The 16,819-nt window shown below is 37.4% G+C and overlaps 1 protein-coding gene across 1 annotated transcript in view; it reads left to right on the top strand.

Moving 5' to 3' along the window:
- The first annotated feature begins 8,962 nt into the window (after nt 1–8,962).
- Nucleotides 8,963–16,819, top strand: part of LOC133579328 (uncharacterized) — a 134,940-nt gene continuing 127,083 nt past the window's right edge. Inside the window, exon 1 of the mRNA XM_061933900.1 lies at nt 8,963–9,508. Coding sequence (XP_061789884.1) covers nt 9,309–9,508 — 200 coding nt within the window. The 5' untranslated portion in view covers nt 8,963–9,308. The remainder of the gene's footprint in view (nt 9,509–16,819) is intronic.

The following is a 16,819-nucleotide window of genomic DNA, read 5'->3' as shown; positions in this document are numbered from 1 at the left end:
CACATCGAGAGGAGCCAGATGAGGTGGTTCGGGCATCTGGTCAGGATGCCACCCGAACGCCTCCCTAGGGAGGTGTTTAGGGCACGTCCGACCGGTAGGAGTCCGCGGGGAAGACCCAGGACACGTTGGGAAGACTATGTCTCCCGGCTGGCCTGGGAATGCCTCGGCGTCCCACAGGAAGAGCTGGACGAAGTGGCTGGGGAGAGGGAAGTCTGGGCTTCCCTGCTTAGGCTGCTGCCCCCGCGACCCGACCTCGGATAAGCGGAAGAAGATGGATGGATGGATGGATAGCACAGTAACTCTCAAACTGTGCGGCCTCCATGTGGTGCAGAGGAGAGGTGTCAAAGTCGTTTTCACTGAGGGCCACATCGCAGTTTTATTTGGCCCCCAATTTTGGCCAAATTGTGCAGCCCTTTGAGACACTTGTGATTTAGGGCTATATAAATAAACATTGATTGATTGATGTTTGGCCCCCAATTTTAAAAACTAAAATGTAAAAAAAATATGGTGAGTTGCAATAATTTCACCTCAGAATTTAGTGTAGTTTACTGTAAATGGAAAAACAGTACTGCTGTTTTTATGGTTTAAAAAAGGCAGCTCAGTTGCCAGCATTTTGCTGTAAAATGTGCATTTGTTTTTTTACTGTAAATAAAAAAAAAACTGCAATTTTACAGTTAAATTTTGGCACCTGAGCTGTTTTTTGTATTTTTACCGCAAATCAACAACTGTAGATTTTTTGGTGTATTACTGTAAATGCCAAAACGGCAACACAATTTATTACAGTAAAAAAAAAAGTACTGTTTTTTCATTTAGAGAAAACTGCTGTAAAAACCACAGTAAATTTCCAAATATTACCATGAAGTCTATTGCTACTTTTACATTGCACAATTTGATGGATAATTTGCTTTGAAATAAATATTATTAGTATTTATTCCTATTTAAAAAATGGTTTGAATGTTTGATCATATGTTTTTGCATAATTAGACAATATTTAAGTTGGCATAATTTGCAATTACATGGAGTATTTGTTTCTCCCAAAAATAAAATGAAAGAATACATTTGGAAAGAAAAGTTACAGTACTTTATTGATACATATTATTTCCAGGCTTTCGAGGGCCAAATAAAATGAAGTGGCGGGCCACATCTGGCCGCCGGGACTTGAGTTTGACACCTGTGACCTAGTGGTACACCAAATAATCACTTGATTAAAAGTACAGTGTTTTATTTTCATATATTCAAACACAGTGTTACTGTTCAAACTGTGTGTAATGTTACATTGGCCAAAAATATTAAATATACGTATTATGAATAGAGTAGTGAAGCTGTATTTTTTTATCTATTTGTATTGATAATTCAGTTAAGAAACATCCATTAATAATTTATTAAATTTTTAGCACAACATAATTGTATAGAAATACATTTTCATTGAGTTATTTTACAGTCCCTTATGAGGTATATTTGGTTAGTACTTATTTTTTCTAATGAGCCTGACCCAAGCCTAAAGTTTACGTGTTGAATAAATAATAATATTTGTGATAAACACATGGTTTCATATCATTGACAAGGTTGTGAACTGTAAGTAGGTTAGATGTAATTCTTGAATACGATTAAAATCAAGAGTAAGAGGACTATTTGAGGAGTGACCCGGGACCCTCTGTAGTGGGTCGTACTAAAACATTTTGACCAGAATTATTCCGTACATTAGGCGCACCAGGTTATAAGGCGAACTGTCGTTTTTTGAGAAAATGAAAGGATTTTAAGTGTGCCTAATAGTCTGAAAAATACGGTAAATATATAATCGCCACATCATTGTACCGATTTTTCTTTAAATTATCATATTGTATGCCAACAAACTGTGGGAAAATGTGGGTGACAAACCAATATTAAAAGGGTCATATTATGATTTTTTTAACTTAAACAGTTCCTTTTGGTCTACAAAACATGTAATGGTGGTTCTTTGGTCAAAATGTTGCGGAGATTATGTTTTACAGATAATCTTCATGTCGCTTTCTGACAGTTGCTTCAGGATGCACTGTTTTGTGGGCGGTCTTATTTACTGCGTCTTCACCCTATCACCTTCGTTGTAGTTTTTAGCGTATCCTTAGTGCAGTGGTTCTTAACCACTGCACTAATACCCTAGGGGTTCGGTGAGTCGGGCTCAGGGGTTCGGCGGAGGTCAAGACACACCCGACTCATCGTGTAAATAAAAACTTCTCCCTATCGGCGTATTACGGATACGGCAACAGCTGACTGATTTGCAGGTGTATAATTTGTTGTGAGTTTATCCACTGTGTTGGTTTTGTTCTTTGAACAAGGTGATGTTCATGCACGGTTCATTTTGTGCACCAGTAAAAAAAACATGGTAACACTTTAGTATGGGGAACATAGTCACCATTAATTAGTTGCTTATTAACATGCAAATTAGTAACATATTGGCTCTTAACTAGTCATTATTAAGTACTTATTATTGCCTTATTCTGCATGGCCTTAAGCCTAACCCTCTAACCCTGGCCCTAACCCTAACCAAATAACTCTAAATTAAGTCTTTGTTGCTTAGAATATGTTCCCCTAGTGTCCAAATAACTCTAAACTAAATCTTTGTGACTTAGAATATGTTCCCCTAGTGTCCAAATAACTCTAAATTAAGTCTTTGTTACTTAGAATATATTCCCCTAGTGTCCAAATAACTCTAAATTAAGTCTTGGTTACTTAGAATATGTTCCCCTAGTGTCCAAATAACTCTAAATTAAGTCTTTGTTACTTAGAATATGTTCCCCTAGTGTAAAAAAACCCCTCTAAATTAAGTCTTTGTTACTTAGAATATGTTCCCCTAGTGTCCAAATAACTCTAAATTAAGTCTTTGTTACTTAGAATATGTTCCCCTAGTGTAAAACAAAACTCTAAATTAAGTCTTTGTTACGGTACTTAGAATATGTTCTCCTAGTGTCCAAATAACTCTAAATGAAGTCTTTGTTACTTAGAATATGTTCCCCTAGTGTAAAAAGAACCTCTAAATTAAGTCTTTGTTACTTAGACTAAAGTGTTACCAAAAACATTTAACTTTGTCTTGAATTTGAAAAAAACAAAATATTTTATTTTTCACTAAAGAAGGGTTCGGCGAATGCGCATATGAAACTGGTGGGGTTCGGTACCTCCAACGAGGTTAAGAACCACTGCCTTAATGAGTCTACTGTCAGATATAAGTTCGAAATATACGCTACTTTGTATTAGAAATGGCAACAACGGAAGATGCATGTGCATGTACGAGCCAGTCTGCCCCACAACAAGAGGATAGAGAAATCAGGAGTAAGAGGACTAATTCAGTGTTAATATTTGAGGAGGGACCCGGGACCCTCTGTAGTGGAAAAGTTGGGCCCCATGTTCAAAAAGGTTTGGAAACCCTGTTTTAAAGCACTTGAAAAATAAACAAATACATTGAAATCCCCACATATGTGCTGTTTGAACTGCTGAGTTTCAACTTTTATTTTCACTTTCATTTAAATGACATCAACACAGGGTGGGGCCTGGGCGTACTGGAATTCCCCGTGGTTATGAAATTAGAACTTTGAAGTCTGGTAGGCCGGATGTTTATTACATACGGAACTAATAGCTCGTAACAATTTCAAAAGACAACTGATAACATAATACCTAATTCTCTTCCACAAGCCTAGGTTAGTACTTATTTTTTTTAATGAGCCGGGCCTTAGCCTAAGGTTTATGTGTTAAATAAATAATACTATTTAGGATAAACACATGGTTTCATATCATTTGACAAGGTTGTGAACTGTAAGTAGGTTAGATGCAGAGGTGGGTAGAGTAGCCAGAAATTGTACTCAAGTAAGAGTACTGTTACTTTAGAGATTTCTTACTCAAGTAAAAGTAAGGAGTAGTCACCCAAATATTTACTTGAGTAAAAGTAAAAAGTATGTTGTAAAAAAACTACTCAAGTACTGAGTAACTAATGAGTAACATACACACAAAAATCATATATATATATATATATATATATATATATATATATATATATATATATATATACACACACACACACACACATATACATATATATATATATATACACACACACACACATATATATATATATATATATATATATATATATATATATATATATACATACATTGATATATACAGTATATAATTTATATTTTTTTTTTTTGCTGTTTTTGTTTACATGTTAATAGTGTTTTAATGAATATACATGCATGTTTAACACATATAGATTCCTTTCTTTCATGAAGACAAGAATATAAGTTGGTGTATTACCTGATTCTGATGACTTGCATTGATTGGAATCAGACAGTAGTGATGACAAACGTCCACGTTTTCAAATGGAGGAGAAAAAAAGTTCCTCCTTTCTGTCTAATACCACATGAAAGTGGATGGTTTTTGGCATCTTATATGTCCAGCTTCCATATTCGTTTTTATACACTTTACAAGAAATACATTGGCGGCAAACTCCGTAGCTTGCTAGCTTGTTTGCGAAGGCTTTCGGAGACTCTTATTTTGAAAGCGCAGGCGCGATGGAGCGGCACTTTTATTGTGAAGACAGGAACTGTGCAGTCAGTCTTTAGGCTTTTGACGGGATGTACGGTTGAAATAAAAAATGGTCTTTTTTCCTTCACACTTTTGATTGATTGATTGGAACTTGTATTAGTAGATTGCACAGTACAGTACATATTCCGTACAATTGACCACTAAATGGTAACACCCCAATAAGTTTTTCAACTTGTTTAAGTCAGGTCATGTGACCCTTGGCTCTGTTTGATTGGTCCAACATCACCAGTGACTGCATCTGATTGGTGGAACGGAGTGAACGTCATCAGTGACTGTATTTGTTGAAACGCAGGCACTATGAAGGTCTGTCTGACGGACCAAAACAAACAAAGCGTGCATTAACAGATCGATAAAAATTAGTAGCGAGTAGCGAGCTGAATGTAGATAAAAGTAGCGGAGTAAAAGTAGCGTTTCTTCTCTATAAATATACTCAAGTAAAAGTAAAAGTATGTTGCATTAAAACTACTCTTAGAAGTACAATTTATTCCAAAAGTTACTCAAGTCGATGTAACGGAGTAAATGTAGCGCGTTACTACCCACCTCTGGTTAGATGTAATTCTTGTATACAATTAGAGCTGCTGAGTTTCAACTTTTATTTTCACTTTCATTTAAATGACGTCAACACAGTGTGGGCGTACTGGAATTCCCCACGGTTATGAAATTACAACTTTGAAGTCTGGTAGGCCGTATGTTTATTACATACGGAACTAATAGTTCGTAACAATTTCAAAAGACAACTGATAAAATAATACCTGATTCTCTTCCACAAGCCTAGGTTAGTACTTATTTGTTTTCTAATGAGCCGGACCTAAGCCTAAGGTTTATGTGTTAAATAAATAATACTATTTGGGATAAACACATGGTTTCATATCATTTGACAAGGTTGTGAACTGTAAGTAGGTTAGATGTAATTCTTGTATACGATTAAAATCAAGAGTAAGAGGACTAATTCAGTGTTAATATTTGAGGAGGTAGAAAAGTTGGGCCCCACGGTCAAAAAAGTTTGGAAACACATACATTGAAATCCCCACAAATGTGCTGTGTGAGCTGCTGAGTTTCAACTTTTATTTTCACTTTCATTGAAGTGACATCAACCAGTTCCACCGTGTGCCTCACAATACGAAGGTCCTGCGTTCAATCCCGGGCTTGGGATCTTTCTGTGTGGAGTTTGCATGTTCTCCCCGTGACTGCGTGGGTTCCCTCTGGGTACTCCGGCTTCCCTCTCACCTCTAAAGACATGCACCTGGGGAATAGGTTGATTGGCAACACTAAATTGGCCCTAGTGTGTGAATGTGAGAGTGAATGTTGTCTGTCTATCTGCGATGAGGTGGCGACTTGTCCAGGGTGTACCCCGCCTTCTGCCCAATTGTAGCTGAGATAGCCTCCAGCACCCCCCTACAAGTGGTAGAAAAATGGATGGATGGATGGATGGACATCAACACAGGGTGGGGCCTGGGCGAACTGGAATTCCCCACGGTTGGGAAATTAGAACTTTGAAGTCTGGTAGGCCGCATGTTTATTACATACGGACCTAATCTTTCGTAACAATTTCAAAAGACAACTGATAAAATAATAAATCTCCTATGGTTCTCTTCCACAAGCCTCGATGACAGATGACGTGAGACGTGAAAGCAAAACTTCAAGTCAGTGTCTTGACCAGGCCTGGGCAATTATTTTGACTCGGGGGCCACACTTAGAGAAAAAAATGTGTCCGGGGGCCGATCTACTTTTAGGAACACTAATACAAAACCTCACAATAATGTCTGATTGAATGCTAAAAACGTTATGACAGACCGCCTTAAAAAACGTAATGGAATTTTACATTTTCCTATGAACGATAAAACACTGAATATTGAAAAAATATGTATGTCACACCCCCTTTCGATCGACATATTTTACAATCAAGTGAAACGCAACAAAAATGCAACAAACAGTGAAATATGAACGCGAAGGGTACACAATAAACCCACCTACAATCTGATATATCTGATATTTGCTGAATTCCACCCAGGGATCAATAAAGTACTTTCTATTCTATTCTATTCTATTCTATACATCACTAAGCTTTAGAACTTTGTTGTGAAAATCTCCTTCCGCGTCTGTGGAAATGCTTCCCGCCCACACTGCTTGGTGCCTCGTCTGAGCTGCTGTGACGTAGATTACCATAGTAACTAATTATATGACCATAGTAACTAATTAGATTACCATAGTAACTAATTAGACTACCATAGTAACTGGTATATCATCCATAAGCGCAGATTCCAACCATAGAAATACTTTGCATAGTTGAAGACTAGGGATGTCCGATAATGGCTTTTTGCTGATATCCGATATTCCAATATTGTCCAACTCTTTAATTACCGATACCGATATCAACCGATACCGATATCAACCGATATATGCAGTCGTGGAATTAACCCATTATTATGCCTAATTTGGACAACCAGGTATGGTGAAGATAAGGTACTTTTAAAAAAGATTAATAAAATAAAATAAAATAAATAATTTTAAAACAATTTCTTGAATAAAAAAGAAAGTAAAACAATATAAAAACAGTTACATTGAAACTAGTAATTAATGAAAATTAGTAAAACTAACTGTTAAAGGTTAGTACTATTAGTGGACCAGCAGCACGCACAATCATGTGTGCTTACGGACTGTATCCCTTGCAGACTGTATTGATATATTAATAAATATTAATAACAGAAAGAAACAACCCTTTTGTGTGAATGAGTGTAAATGGGGGAGGAAGGTTTTTTGGATTGGTGCACTAATTGTAAGTGTATCTTGTGTTTTTTAATGTTGATTTAATTTAAAAAACAACAACAACAACAAAAACGATACCGATAATAAAAAAAACGATACCGATAATTTCCGATATTACATTTTAACGCATTTATCAGCCGATAATATCGGCAGGGAGAAATATAGGCCGATAAATCCGATATTATCGGCAGAGGTGGGTAGTAACGCGCTACATTTACTCCGTTACATCTACTTGAGTAACTTTTGGGATAAATTGTACTTCTAAGAGTAGTTTTAATGCAACTTACTTTTACTTTTACTTGAGTATATTTATAGAGAAGAAACGCTACTTTTACTCCGCTACTTTTATCTACATTCAGCTCGCTACTAATTTTTATCGATCTGTTAATGCACGCTTTGTTTGTTTTGGTCTGTCAGACAGACCTTCAAAGTGCCTGCCTTACTGGTGACGTTTCACTCCGTTCCACCAATCAGATGCAGTCACTGGTGACGTTGGACCAATCAAACAGAGCCAGGCGGTCACATGACCTGACTTAAACAAGTTGAAAAACTTATTGGGGTGTTACCATTTAGTGGTCAATTGTACGGAATATGTACTGTACTGTGCAATCTACTAATACAAGTTTCAATCAATCAATCAAAAGTGTGAAGGAAAAAAGACACTTTTTTATTTCAAACGTACATCCCGTCACAAGCCTAAAGACTGACTGCACAGTTCCTGTCTTCACAATAAAAGTGCCGCTCCATCGCGCCTGCGCTTTCAAAATAACAGTCTCCGAAAGCCAGCGCAAACAAGCTAGCAAGCTACGGAATTTGCCGCCAATGTATTTCTTGTAAAGTGTGTAAAAACGAATATGGAAGCTGGACAAATAAGATACCAAAAACCAACCACTTTCATGTGGTATTAGACAGAAAGGAGGAACTTTTTTTCTCCTCCATTTGAAAACGTGGACGTTATCAGCACAACTGTCTGATTACAATCAATGCAAGTCATCAGAATCAGGTAATACACCAACTTATATTCTTGTCAACATGAAAGAAAGGAATCTATATGTGTTAAACATGCATGTATATTCATTAAAACACCTTTAACATGTAAACAAAAACGGCAAAATAAATAAATATAAATGATATACTGTATATATCAATGTATGTGTATATATGTATATATGTATATATATATATATGATATGTGTGTGTATGTTACTCATCAGTTACTCAGTACTTGAGTAGTTTTTTCACAACATACTTTTTACTTTTACTCAAGTAAATATTTGGGTGACTACTCATTACTTTTACTTGAGTAATAAATCTCTAAAGTAACAGTACTCTTACTTGAGTACAATTTCTGGCTAGTCTACCCACCTCTGATTATCGGACATCTCAATTGAAGACTTATGGTCATTACAAAACATGACTGCACATCATAATGGCAGCTACAGTTTCCATCTTAAAGATCTAAAAAAAGTATTTGGGAATGTCCGGCGGGCCAGATTGAAAAGCTCAACGGGCCGCAGTGGCCCCCGGGCCTTAATTTGCCAAGTTTGGTCTTGACTGTGTTGAATCCGACGACCGTGAAGGCAACCTCACCTAACCCGGAAGCGTGACGTCACGAGCCATAACAAACCCGCCTGCCTCAACTGTCATCCCCGTTGTCGCCTCGGCCTGTGTCGGCGTTGTTCAGCGACGCGGTTATTCTCGAGGGGGGAAACACATACCGGGTTGTTTTTGTTCGCTTTGTACCGGCGATAACAATCGCTCGATCCCGACTGACCTCCCCGCGCTCCTCCGTTAGCTTGGCTTGCTATAACAATGAGCGCCATCATGATGACATGCCTGTGAAACTGGCAGCGACTTCTTCTGTCGCTTAAAAAAAAAAAAAAAAAAGAACACTTCCGCTTTTTTTTTTTGGGTTGGTGGTAGCCGACTTGAAAAGAACAGAAGCGAAGAAGAGGCAGGCGGCAATGGAGCCACACGCGGCGACGGGCTGCGTGAACGTGGGCTGTCTGACCAGCGCCTTGCCGGTGATCCCTTACCAGAAGCTGACTGACTTGTACTACCTGAGCAAAGGGGGCTTCGGCACCGTGTTCAAGGCTCAACACTCCGACTGGAGGACCACCGTGGCCATCAAGTGTCTGAAGTTGGACTCCCCTTTTGGTGAAAGGTACAACATGTTCATGCTTGTGTTTTCGTCCCACACCGAATAATGTCGTGTGTAATCGTGATCAAATCGGAACCACATTCAAGGAACATACAGGCGATGCTCTAAATCAGTGGTTCTCAAACTTTTTACCCCAAGTACCACCATAATGACCTATGTAAAAGTGGGTGACATTGTTATCACCAGGAAAGATGAGGTCACCTACCTAGGTTCCATTCTAGAGGCTAATCTTTCCTGTGATAAAATGGCAACCAAGGTAATCAAAAAGGTCAACCAACGAACGAGATTTCTCTATAGAATCTCCTCTCTGGTCAACAAAAGCACCATGAGGATTCTGGCAGGAACTCTCGTTCAACCCTTTTTTGATTACGCATGCACCTCCTGGTACCCTAGCACATACCTGCCAACTACTCCGGTTTTCCCGTAATTAGTACGGTTTTCATCAACCTATTCCGGGTTACGGTTGCAGTGATAAAAAATACGGTTTTTAATTAATTAAAACATTTTTTTTTTTTTTTATGTTTTATTCACGAAATCGCGTAACAACAATGACAATCGACACTGCTTCCCGTAACTTCCTATCGAGCCATTCCGAATGCCATGCGCGAGGCTATTTATAGCACCGCTGCCAAGCACGAAGCACCAGTTGCCATTGTTTCCAAACGAGCGAACGATCATGGAATCAGCCGGAGAAAAATCGCAAACGAGTCTTAAACCGAAAAGAAAACTGCAGTCATTCCGTGAAGAATATTCAAAAGCCTATCCGGGAATAATTATCCGTTCCAAAAAGGGTGAAAACTACGCGAATTGCACCTTGTGCAGACAAGATTTTTCGATCGGACACGGAGGAATTAGCGATGTAAAAGACCACGTTGGGACAAAAAAACACAAGTCTAATGCCGTTGCTAGCGATACAAGTGGAAAACTTTCAACGTTTTTCGTCGCCCAAACAGATTCTTTGGATGTGATTAATGCCGAAGTTTTATTTACGGAGGCAATAATTGAGCATGGACTTCCAATCGCACTGGCTGATGACATGGGACAGTTATTTCGGAAAATGTTTCCTGACTCGAAAATCGCCAAAAAATATGGATGTGGTCGAACCAAAACATCAAACATTATTCAGTGTCTTGGAACAGAATCCTCAAAAAGTATCGCCGATGTCATGAAGACGGAACCATTTAGCATGTCGACTGACGGCAGCACCGATAATTTCGAAAAGTCACTGTGACTGATAGAAAAGTGATGGTTTTAGCAACATTTTAACCTGTCTGAATGCTAATAATCATTTTGCGTCGGGGAACCCCCCACCAGGACTTTGTCCTGGACCTACCGGGGCCTGCGGCCCCTGGATCCTGGCTATTAGGTTTTTCTGATTTCAAAAGTTGGCAGGTATGCTAGCACCTCCAAAACCCTCAAATCTAAACTCCAAGCATCCCAGAACAAGTTAGTCAGATTACTTCTAGACCTCCACCCCAGATCACACCTCACTCCTACCCACTTCTCCAAAGTGGGCTGGCTCAGGGTGGAGGACAGAGTAAAACAACTTGCACTGAGCCTAGTCTATAAAATCCGCTACACCTCCCTGATACCAAAGTACATGTCAAACTACTTCCTTAACGTAAATGACACCAGGGGGAGCTCCACTAACCACGTTAAACCCAGATTCCGATCTAACAAAGGTCTTAACTCATTCTCTTTCTATGCCACATCAATGTGGAATGCGCTCCCAACAGGTATAAAAGAAAGGGCATCTCTATCCTCCTTCAAAACCGCAATAAAAGTACACCTCCAGGCAACTTCAACCCTAAACTAACACCCCCCCGGATTGTTGATAATGAAATGTAAACAATCAAATGCAGATATTTTTCTTATGCCTTCTGATCTCTCTCTCTCTCTATGTCCACTACTTGCTGTACATATCCTACCAAGTCAGACCTACACTGTTTCAAAATCCATTTCTCTGTTCTCAATTGTTGATGACTGATGATAACAACCAAACCTAACCCCCCCCCCCCTCCACACCCCGAATTGTAAATAATGTAAATAATTCAATGTATATACCCTGATGATTATCTTGTGTGATTACTGTATTATGATGATAGTATATACAGTATGATAGTATATATCTGTATTATGAATCAATTTAAGTGGACCCCAACTTAAACAAGTTGAAAAACTTATTCGGGTGTTACCATTTAGTGGTCAATTGTACGGAATGTGTACTTCACTGTGCAACCTACTAATAAAAGTCTCAATCAATCAATCAATGTTGAAATACAGTAGCGTGTAGGGGTGTGGGAAAAAATCGATTCGAATTCGAATCGGGATTCTCACGTTGTGCGATTCAGAATCGATTCTCATTTTTAAAAAATCTATTTTTTTTTTTTACATTTATTTATTTAAATTTTTATTTATTATTATTATTTTTTTAATTCATCAATCCAACAAAACAATACACAGCAATACCATAATAGTGCAATCCAATTCCAAAACCAAACCTGACCCAGCAACACTCAGAACTGCAATAAACAGAGCAATTGAGAGGAGACACAAACACGACAGAGAACAAACCAAAAGTAGTGAAACAAAATTGAATATTATCAACAACAGTATCAATATTAGTTACAAATTCAACTAGGGCTGCAACAACTAATCGATTTAAAATTGATTATAAAAATAGTTGGCGATTAATTTAGTCATTGATTCGTTGGATCTATGCTATGTGCATGCGCAGAGGCAATTATTTATTTATTTATTTATTTTAATTTATTATTATTTTTTTTTATACACCTTTATTTATAAACTGTAACATGTACAAACAGCTGAGAAACAATAATCAAAATAAGTATGGTGCCAGTATGCTGTTTTTTTTCAATGAAATACTGGAAAGGATAGAAATGTAATTTGTCTCGTTTATCCGATTATTAATTGATTAATCGAAGTATTAATCGACTGCAACTAATTATAATTAATTAGTTGCAGCCCTAATTTCAACATAGCAATGATTAAAAATCCCTCATTGACATTATCATTAGACATTTCTAAAAAAAAAAAAAGAAAGAACAATAGTGTCACAGTGGCTTACACTTACATCGCATTTCATAAGCTTGACAACACACTGTGTCCAATATTTTCACAAAGATAAAATAAGTCATATTTTTGGTTCATTTAATAGTTAAAACAAATTTACATTATTGCAATCAGTTGATAAAACATTGTCCTTTACAATTATAAAAGTTTTTTACAAAAATCTACTACTCTGCTTGCATGTCAGCAGACTGTGGTAGATCCTGCTGAAGTCCTATGTATTGAATGAATGGAGAATCGTTTTGAATCGGGGAAAAATCGTTTTTGAATCGAGAATCATGTTGAATTGAAAAAAAAAAAAATCAATTTTGAATCGAATCGTGACCCCAAGAATCGATATTGAATCGAATCGTGGGACACCCAAAGACTTACAGCCCTGGTAAGGCTATGTATACACTACCTCAAACGAATAATTATTTAGCCTAAGCCCCGTTTCAGCCACGCTAAACTATCGTTTAAGGTCCCCCTCCTCCATACTTGCCAACCTTGAGCCCTCCAAATTCGGGAGATTTGGGGGAGGGGGGGTTTGAGGTGGGCGGGGGCAGGGTTAAGTGGCGAGGAGTATATTTATAGCTAGAATTCACTGAAATTCAAGTATTTCTTATATATATATATGTGTGTGTGTGTGTGTGTGTGTGTGTGTGTGTGTGTGTGTGTGTGTGTGTGTGTGTGTGTGTGTGTGTGTGTGTGTGTGTGTGTGTGTGTGTGTGTACAGCTCCACTAATGGACATTGGAGTGTTACTTTCAAAGGCAAAATTAAAGTATTGCTAGAAACATAATTTTGTATGGGACTTTAGTGTATTATATGTATAGTACATGTTCCAAAAAGAAAAAAAAACATAAAACACAGTATATTTAAATATACTAAATGTAAAAAAGGAATAAATATTCAAAATAATCTAGTTTGGTTACGCCATCATGAGCGCAACACAAGGTTGTAAAAGTTTCAACTAAAATTCTAAATAAGATGTCAAAAACAAACTGAAATCAAATGCACACAGCTTAAAGATTGATCAATACCTATTTATGATGATTTATCAAAATATAAAAGAAGTATACCTGAACAGAACGCTCATGATGATTACACCAAAAAGTAACGCTATGAATCGCAATTTTCCAAGTTTTTGGGGCATTTTTATGCTATTTCCAAGCATCTCCTTTTTATTATCGTTGATTTTAAATGGTCAAACTAATGCATATTATATATGCATGCCCTAGTAAACAACAAAAAGTCATATTTATTTTGATTGTTACATTTTGAAGTACATTTGTGCAGGTGGGTGCGAATGTACCCATTACCAGAGCTGTACACAGACACACATATATATATATATATATATATATATATATATATATATATATATATATATATATATATATATATATATATATATATATATATATATATATATATATATATATATATATATATGTCCATATGTATATATATATATATGTCCATATGTATATGTATAAAATAAATACTTGACTTTCAGTGAAAGCTATATATATATATATATATACAGTATATATAAAATAAATACTTGACTTTCAGTGAATTCTAGCTATATATATATGTATTTTATTATATATATATATATGTATATATATATATATATATATATATATATGTGTATATATATATATGTATGTATATATATATATATATATGTATGTATAAAATAAATACTTGACTTTCAGTGAATTCTAGCTATGTATATATACATATGTATTTTATTATATGTATATACATATAAATAAAATAAATACTTGAATTTCAGTGTTCATTTAGTTACACATATACACACACATAACACTCATCTACTCATTGTTGTACTTGAAAGTGCAATGCTTTGCAGCCAGAAGCACAGCTTGCTGCTTACTTAAAAAACAAAACAACACTTACCTTTCACTATTTGAGTAGCCTTTGTTCTGCCGTTTGCGTACTGGCGAACAATCTCTGAATCCGGGAACATATCCGTCACGGATTTGTTGAAGACATCCGCAAATGAGAACGGGATGTTGCTTCCATCTATCAGCATAGCCATCTTTGTCTCGGCATATGTTACACCCTCGGGTCTCCATTTAGCGAGGTGGTCCATAATACTGGGCTGTGACCGGTGCTGCGCTGCCGCCACCTTGTGCTTCGCTGACCGTTCATGAGTGAGTATATCCGTTCGGCCACCGTGTTCAATGGAGAAGTCTGTTCTACAAAATTTACAGGCAGCATACCCCTTCCTCTTGAATTGTCCTGGGTAAACTGAAATTCTTGTTTCCATTCGTTATAGAAATTACAAGCGTATTTCTTCATCTTACTCGTTGTCGGCGTCGCCATGGCTGTATCTTCCTCGTTCTTCTGTTTCGTCTCCTTGTTGTGTGCGCAGTTGTGCACTCTCGACACGTCACTCAGGACTGCATGGAGCCAGAGGGGGCGTGGCCTCCAGCTGCGACTGTAAATCGGGAGATTTTCGGGGGAATATTTGTCCCGGGAGGTTTTCGGGAGAGGCGCTGAATTTCGGGAGTCTCCCGGAAAATTCGGGAGGGTTGGCAAGTATGCCAGGTCTGCACTAGGGTGAAGTTTTAGTATATGTTATGACAAGTATATTTAATATTTTGCCCACCCTAACATTACAGACAGTTTTAACAGTAACACTGTGTTTGAGTATGGGTACATAAAACACTGTACTTTAATCAAGGAATTATTTGTCGTACAACTGGTTTAAGGGTGTCAAACTCATTTTCATGGTGGGCCACATCGCAGTAACAGGACGGGTGTCCTCAACGGGCCACTTGTAACTGCAAAAGCATATACTGTATTTTTCAGACCATAAGGCGCATCGGATTATAAGGCGCATTGCTGATGAGCGGGTCTATTTAGGTCTGTTTTCATACAAAAGGCGCACCGGATTATCAGGCGCATTAAAGGGGTCATATTGTATGGTTTTTTTTCTAAATTTGAAACACTTCCTTGTGGTCTACATAATATGTAATGGTGTTTTTTTGGTCAAACTGTTGCATAGATGATGTTTTACAGATCATCTTCAAGTCGCTTTGTGACCGTCGTTTCAGGATGCGCCGTTTTGTGGACAATCTTATTTACGTGGCTCACCTTCGACAGCGTCTTCTCCCCGTGATCATTGTTGTACCGGTGTAGCGTTCAAGGACAGGAGTGGAAGTAGTGTCAAAAGATGGCGCTAACTGTTTTAATAACATTCAGACTTTACTTAAATCAATAACAGAGCAGCATTTTCTCACTAGCAGTGTTTGGTTAGTTACTGAAAACCAGTAACTACTTACAGTTACTAGTTGCTTTATTTCAATAGTAACTCAGTTACTAACTCAGTTACATACACCAAAAAGTAATGCGTTACTGTGAAAAGTAACTATTTATTACTTTTTAAAAAATTTTTTAATTAAGGCACCCATTAATGCCCTTTTAGCCTTCATTTCAGTACTGTTATTGCACTGGAAAATAATACAATCTGTTGATCAACTTGACATGCATTTGCATCACTGAACTCTGCTAAGCAATGTGCTCTACATACAACACATAACGACAAAGATATGTTTCAAAGGGCCAATTTAATTTTGGGCCAGAACAAATTGACAAAACTATTTTAAATAGCTGCAACATAACATACATACATAAGTAACAAACCACATAATAACAACATGTCACAACATAGCTGTAAACCTGGCTTCACCCAAGGAAGGCACAAATTACATGATTATATGTCATGTCACTATATACAGCACACATACTGCTATACACACGCCTAACCAGGCGTTTTTTCTCTCAAGGAATTGTGAAATAAAATCATGTCTTCAGTGAAGCCCAGAACACTCTACGCATTTCCCAAGTTTTAGTTTAGAGAAAAGGAAAGATTGGCCTGGCCCACTAGGATCCCTCTTTATGTGTGTGAACTTTATAGTCTATACATTTAGAGTGATGTGATAATCAAACACTCTAGAAGTCTAGAATGAAAGAGTATATAAGAGAATTGACAGAGTGTGTACCTTCAGTGCTGAATGATGAGCAGAGGCAGAGTTTGGAGTGTCTTCTTTGGCTCGCTTTCCATGTTTATGTACTCACTGTCCACTGTGTCCAGGAACTTGGAACATGTTTTCGTGCCATTTGTTGTTTGACGCCCGATATCATGCTAATTAGCTGCCTGAAAGCGGGTGACTCCACTGTAGAAATAGCCTGCATGTCTTCTAGCACAT

The sequence above is a fragment of the Nerophis lumbriciformis genome, linkage group LG03, assembly GCF_033978685.3.
Source record: "Nerophis lumbriciformis linkage group LG03, RoL_Nlum_v2.1, whole genome shotgun sequence".
Classification (NCBI taxonomy): Eukaryota; Metazoa; Chordata; class Actinopteri; order Syngnathiformes; family Syngnathidae; genus Nerophis; species Nerophis lumbriciformis.
Note: the sequence above shows the minus strand (reverse complement) of the source record. Positions and strands in the feature narration are given on the sequence as shown.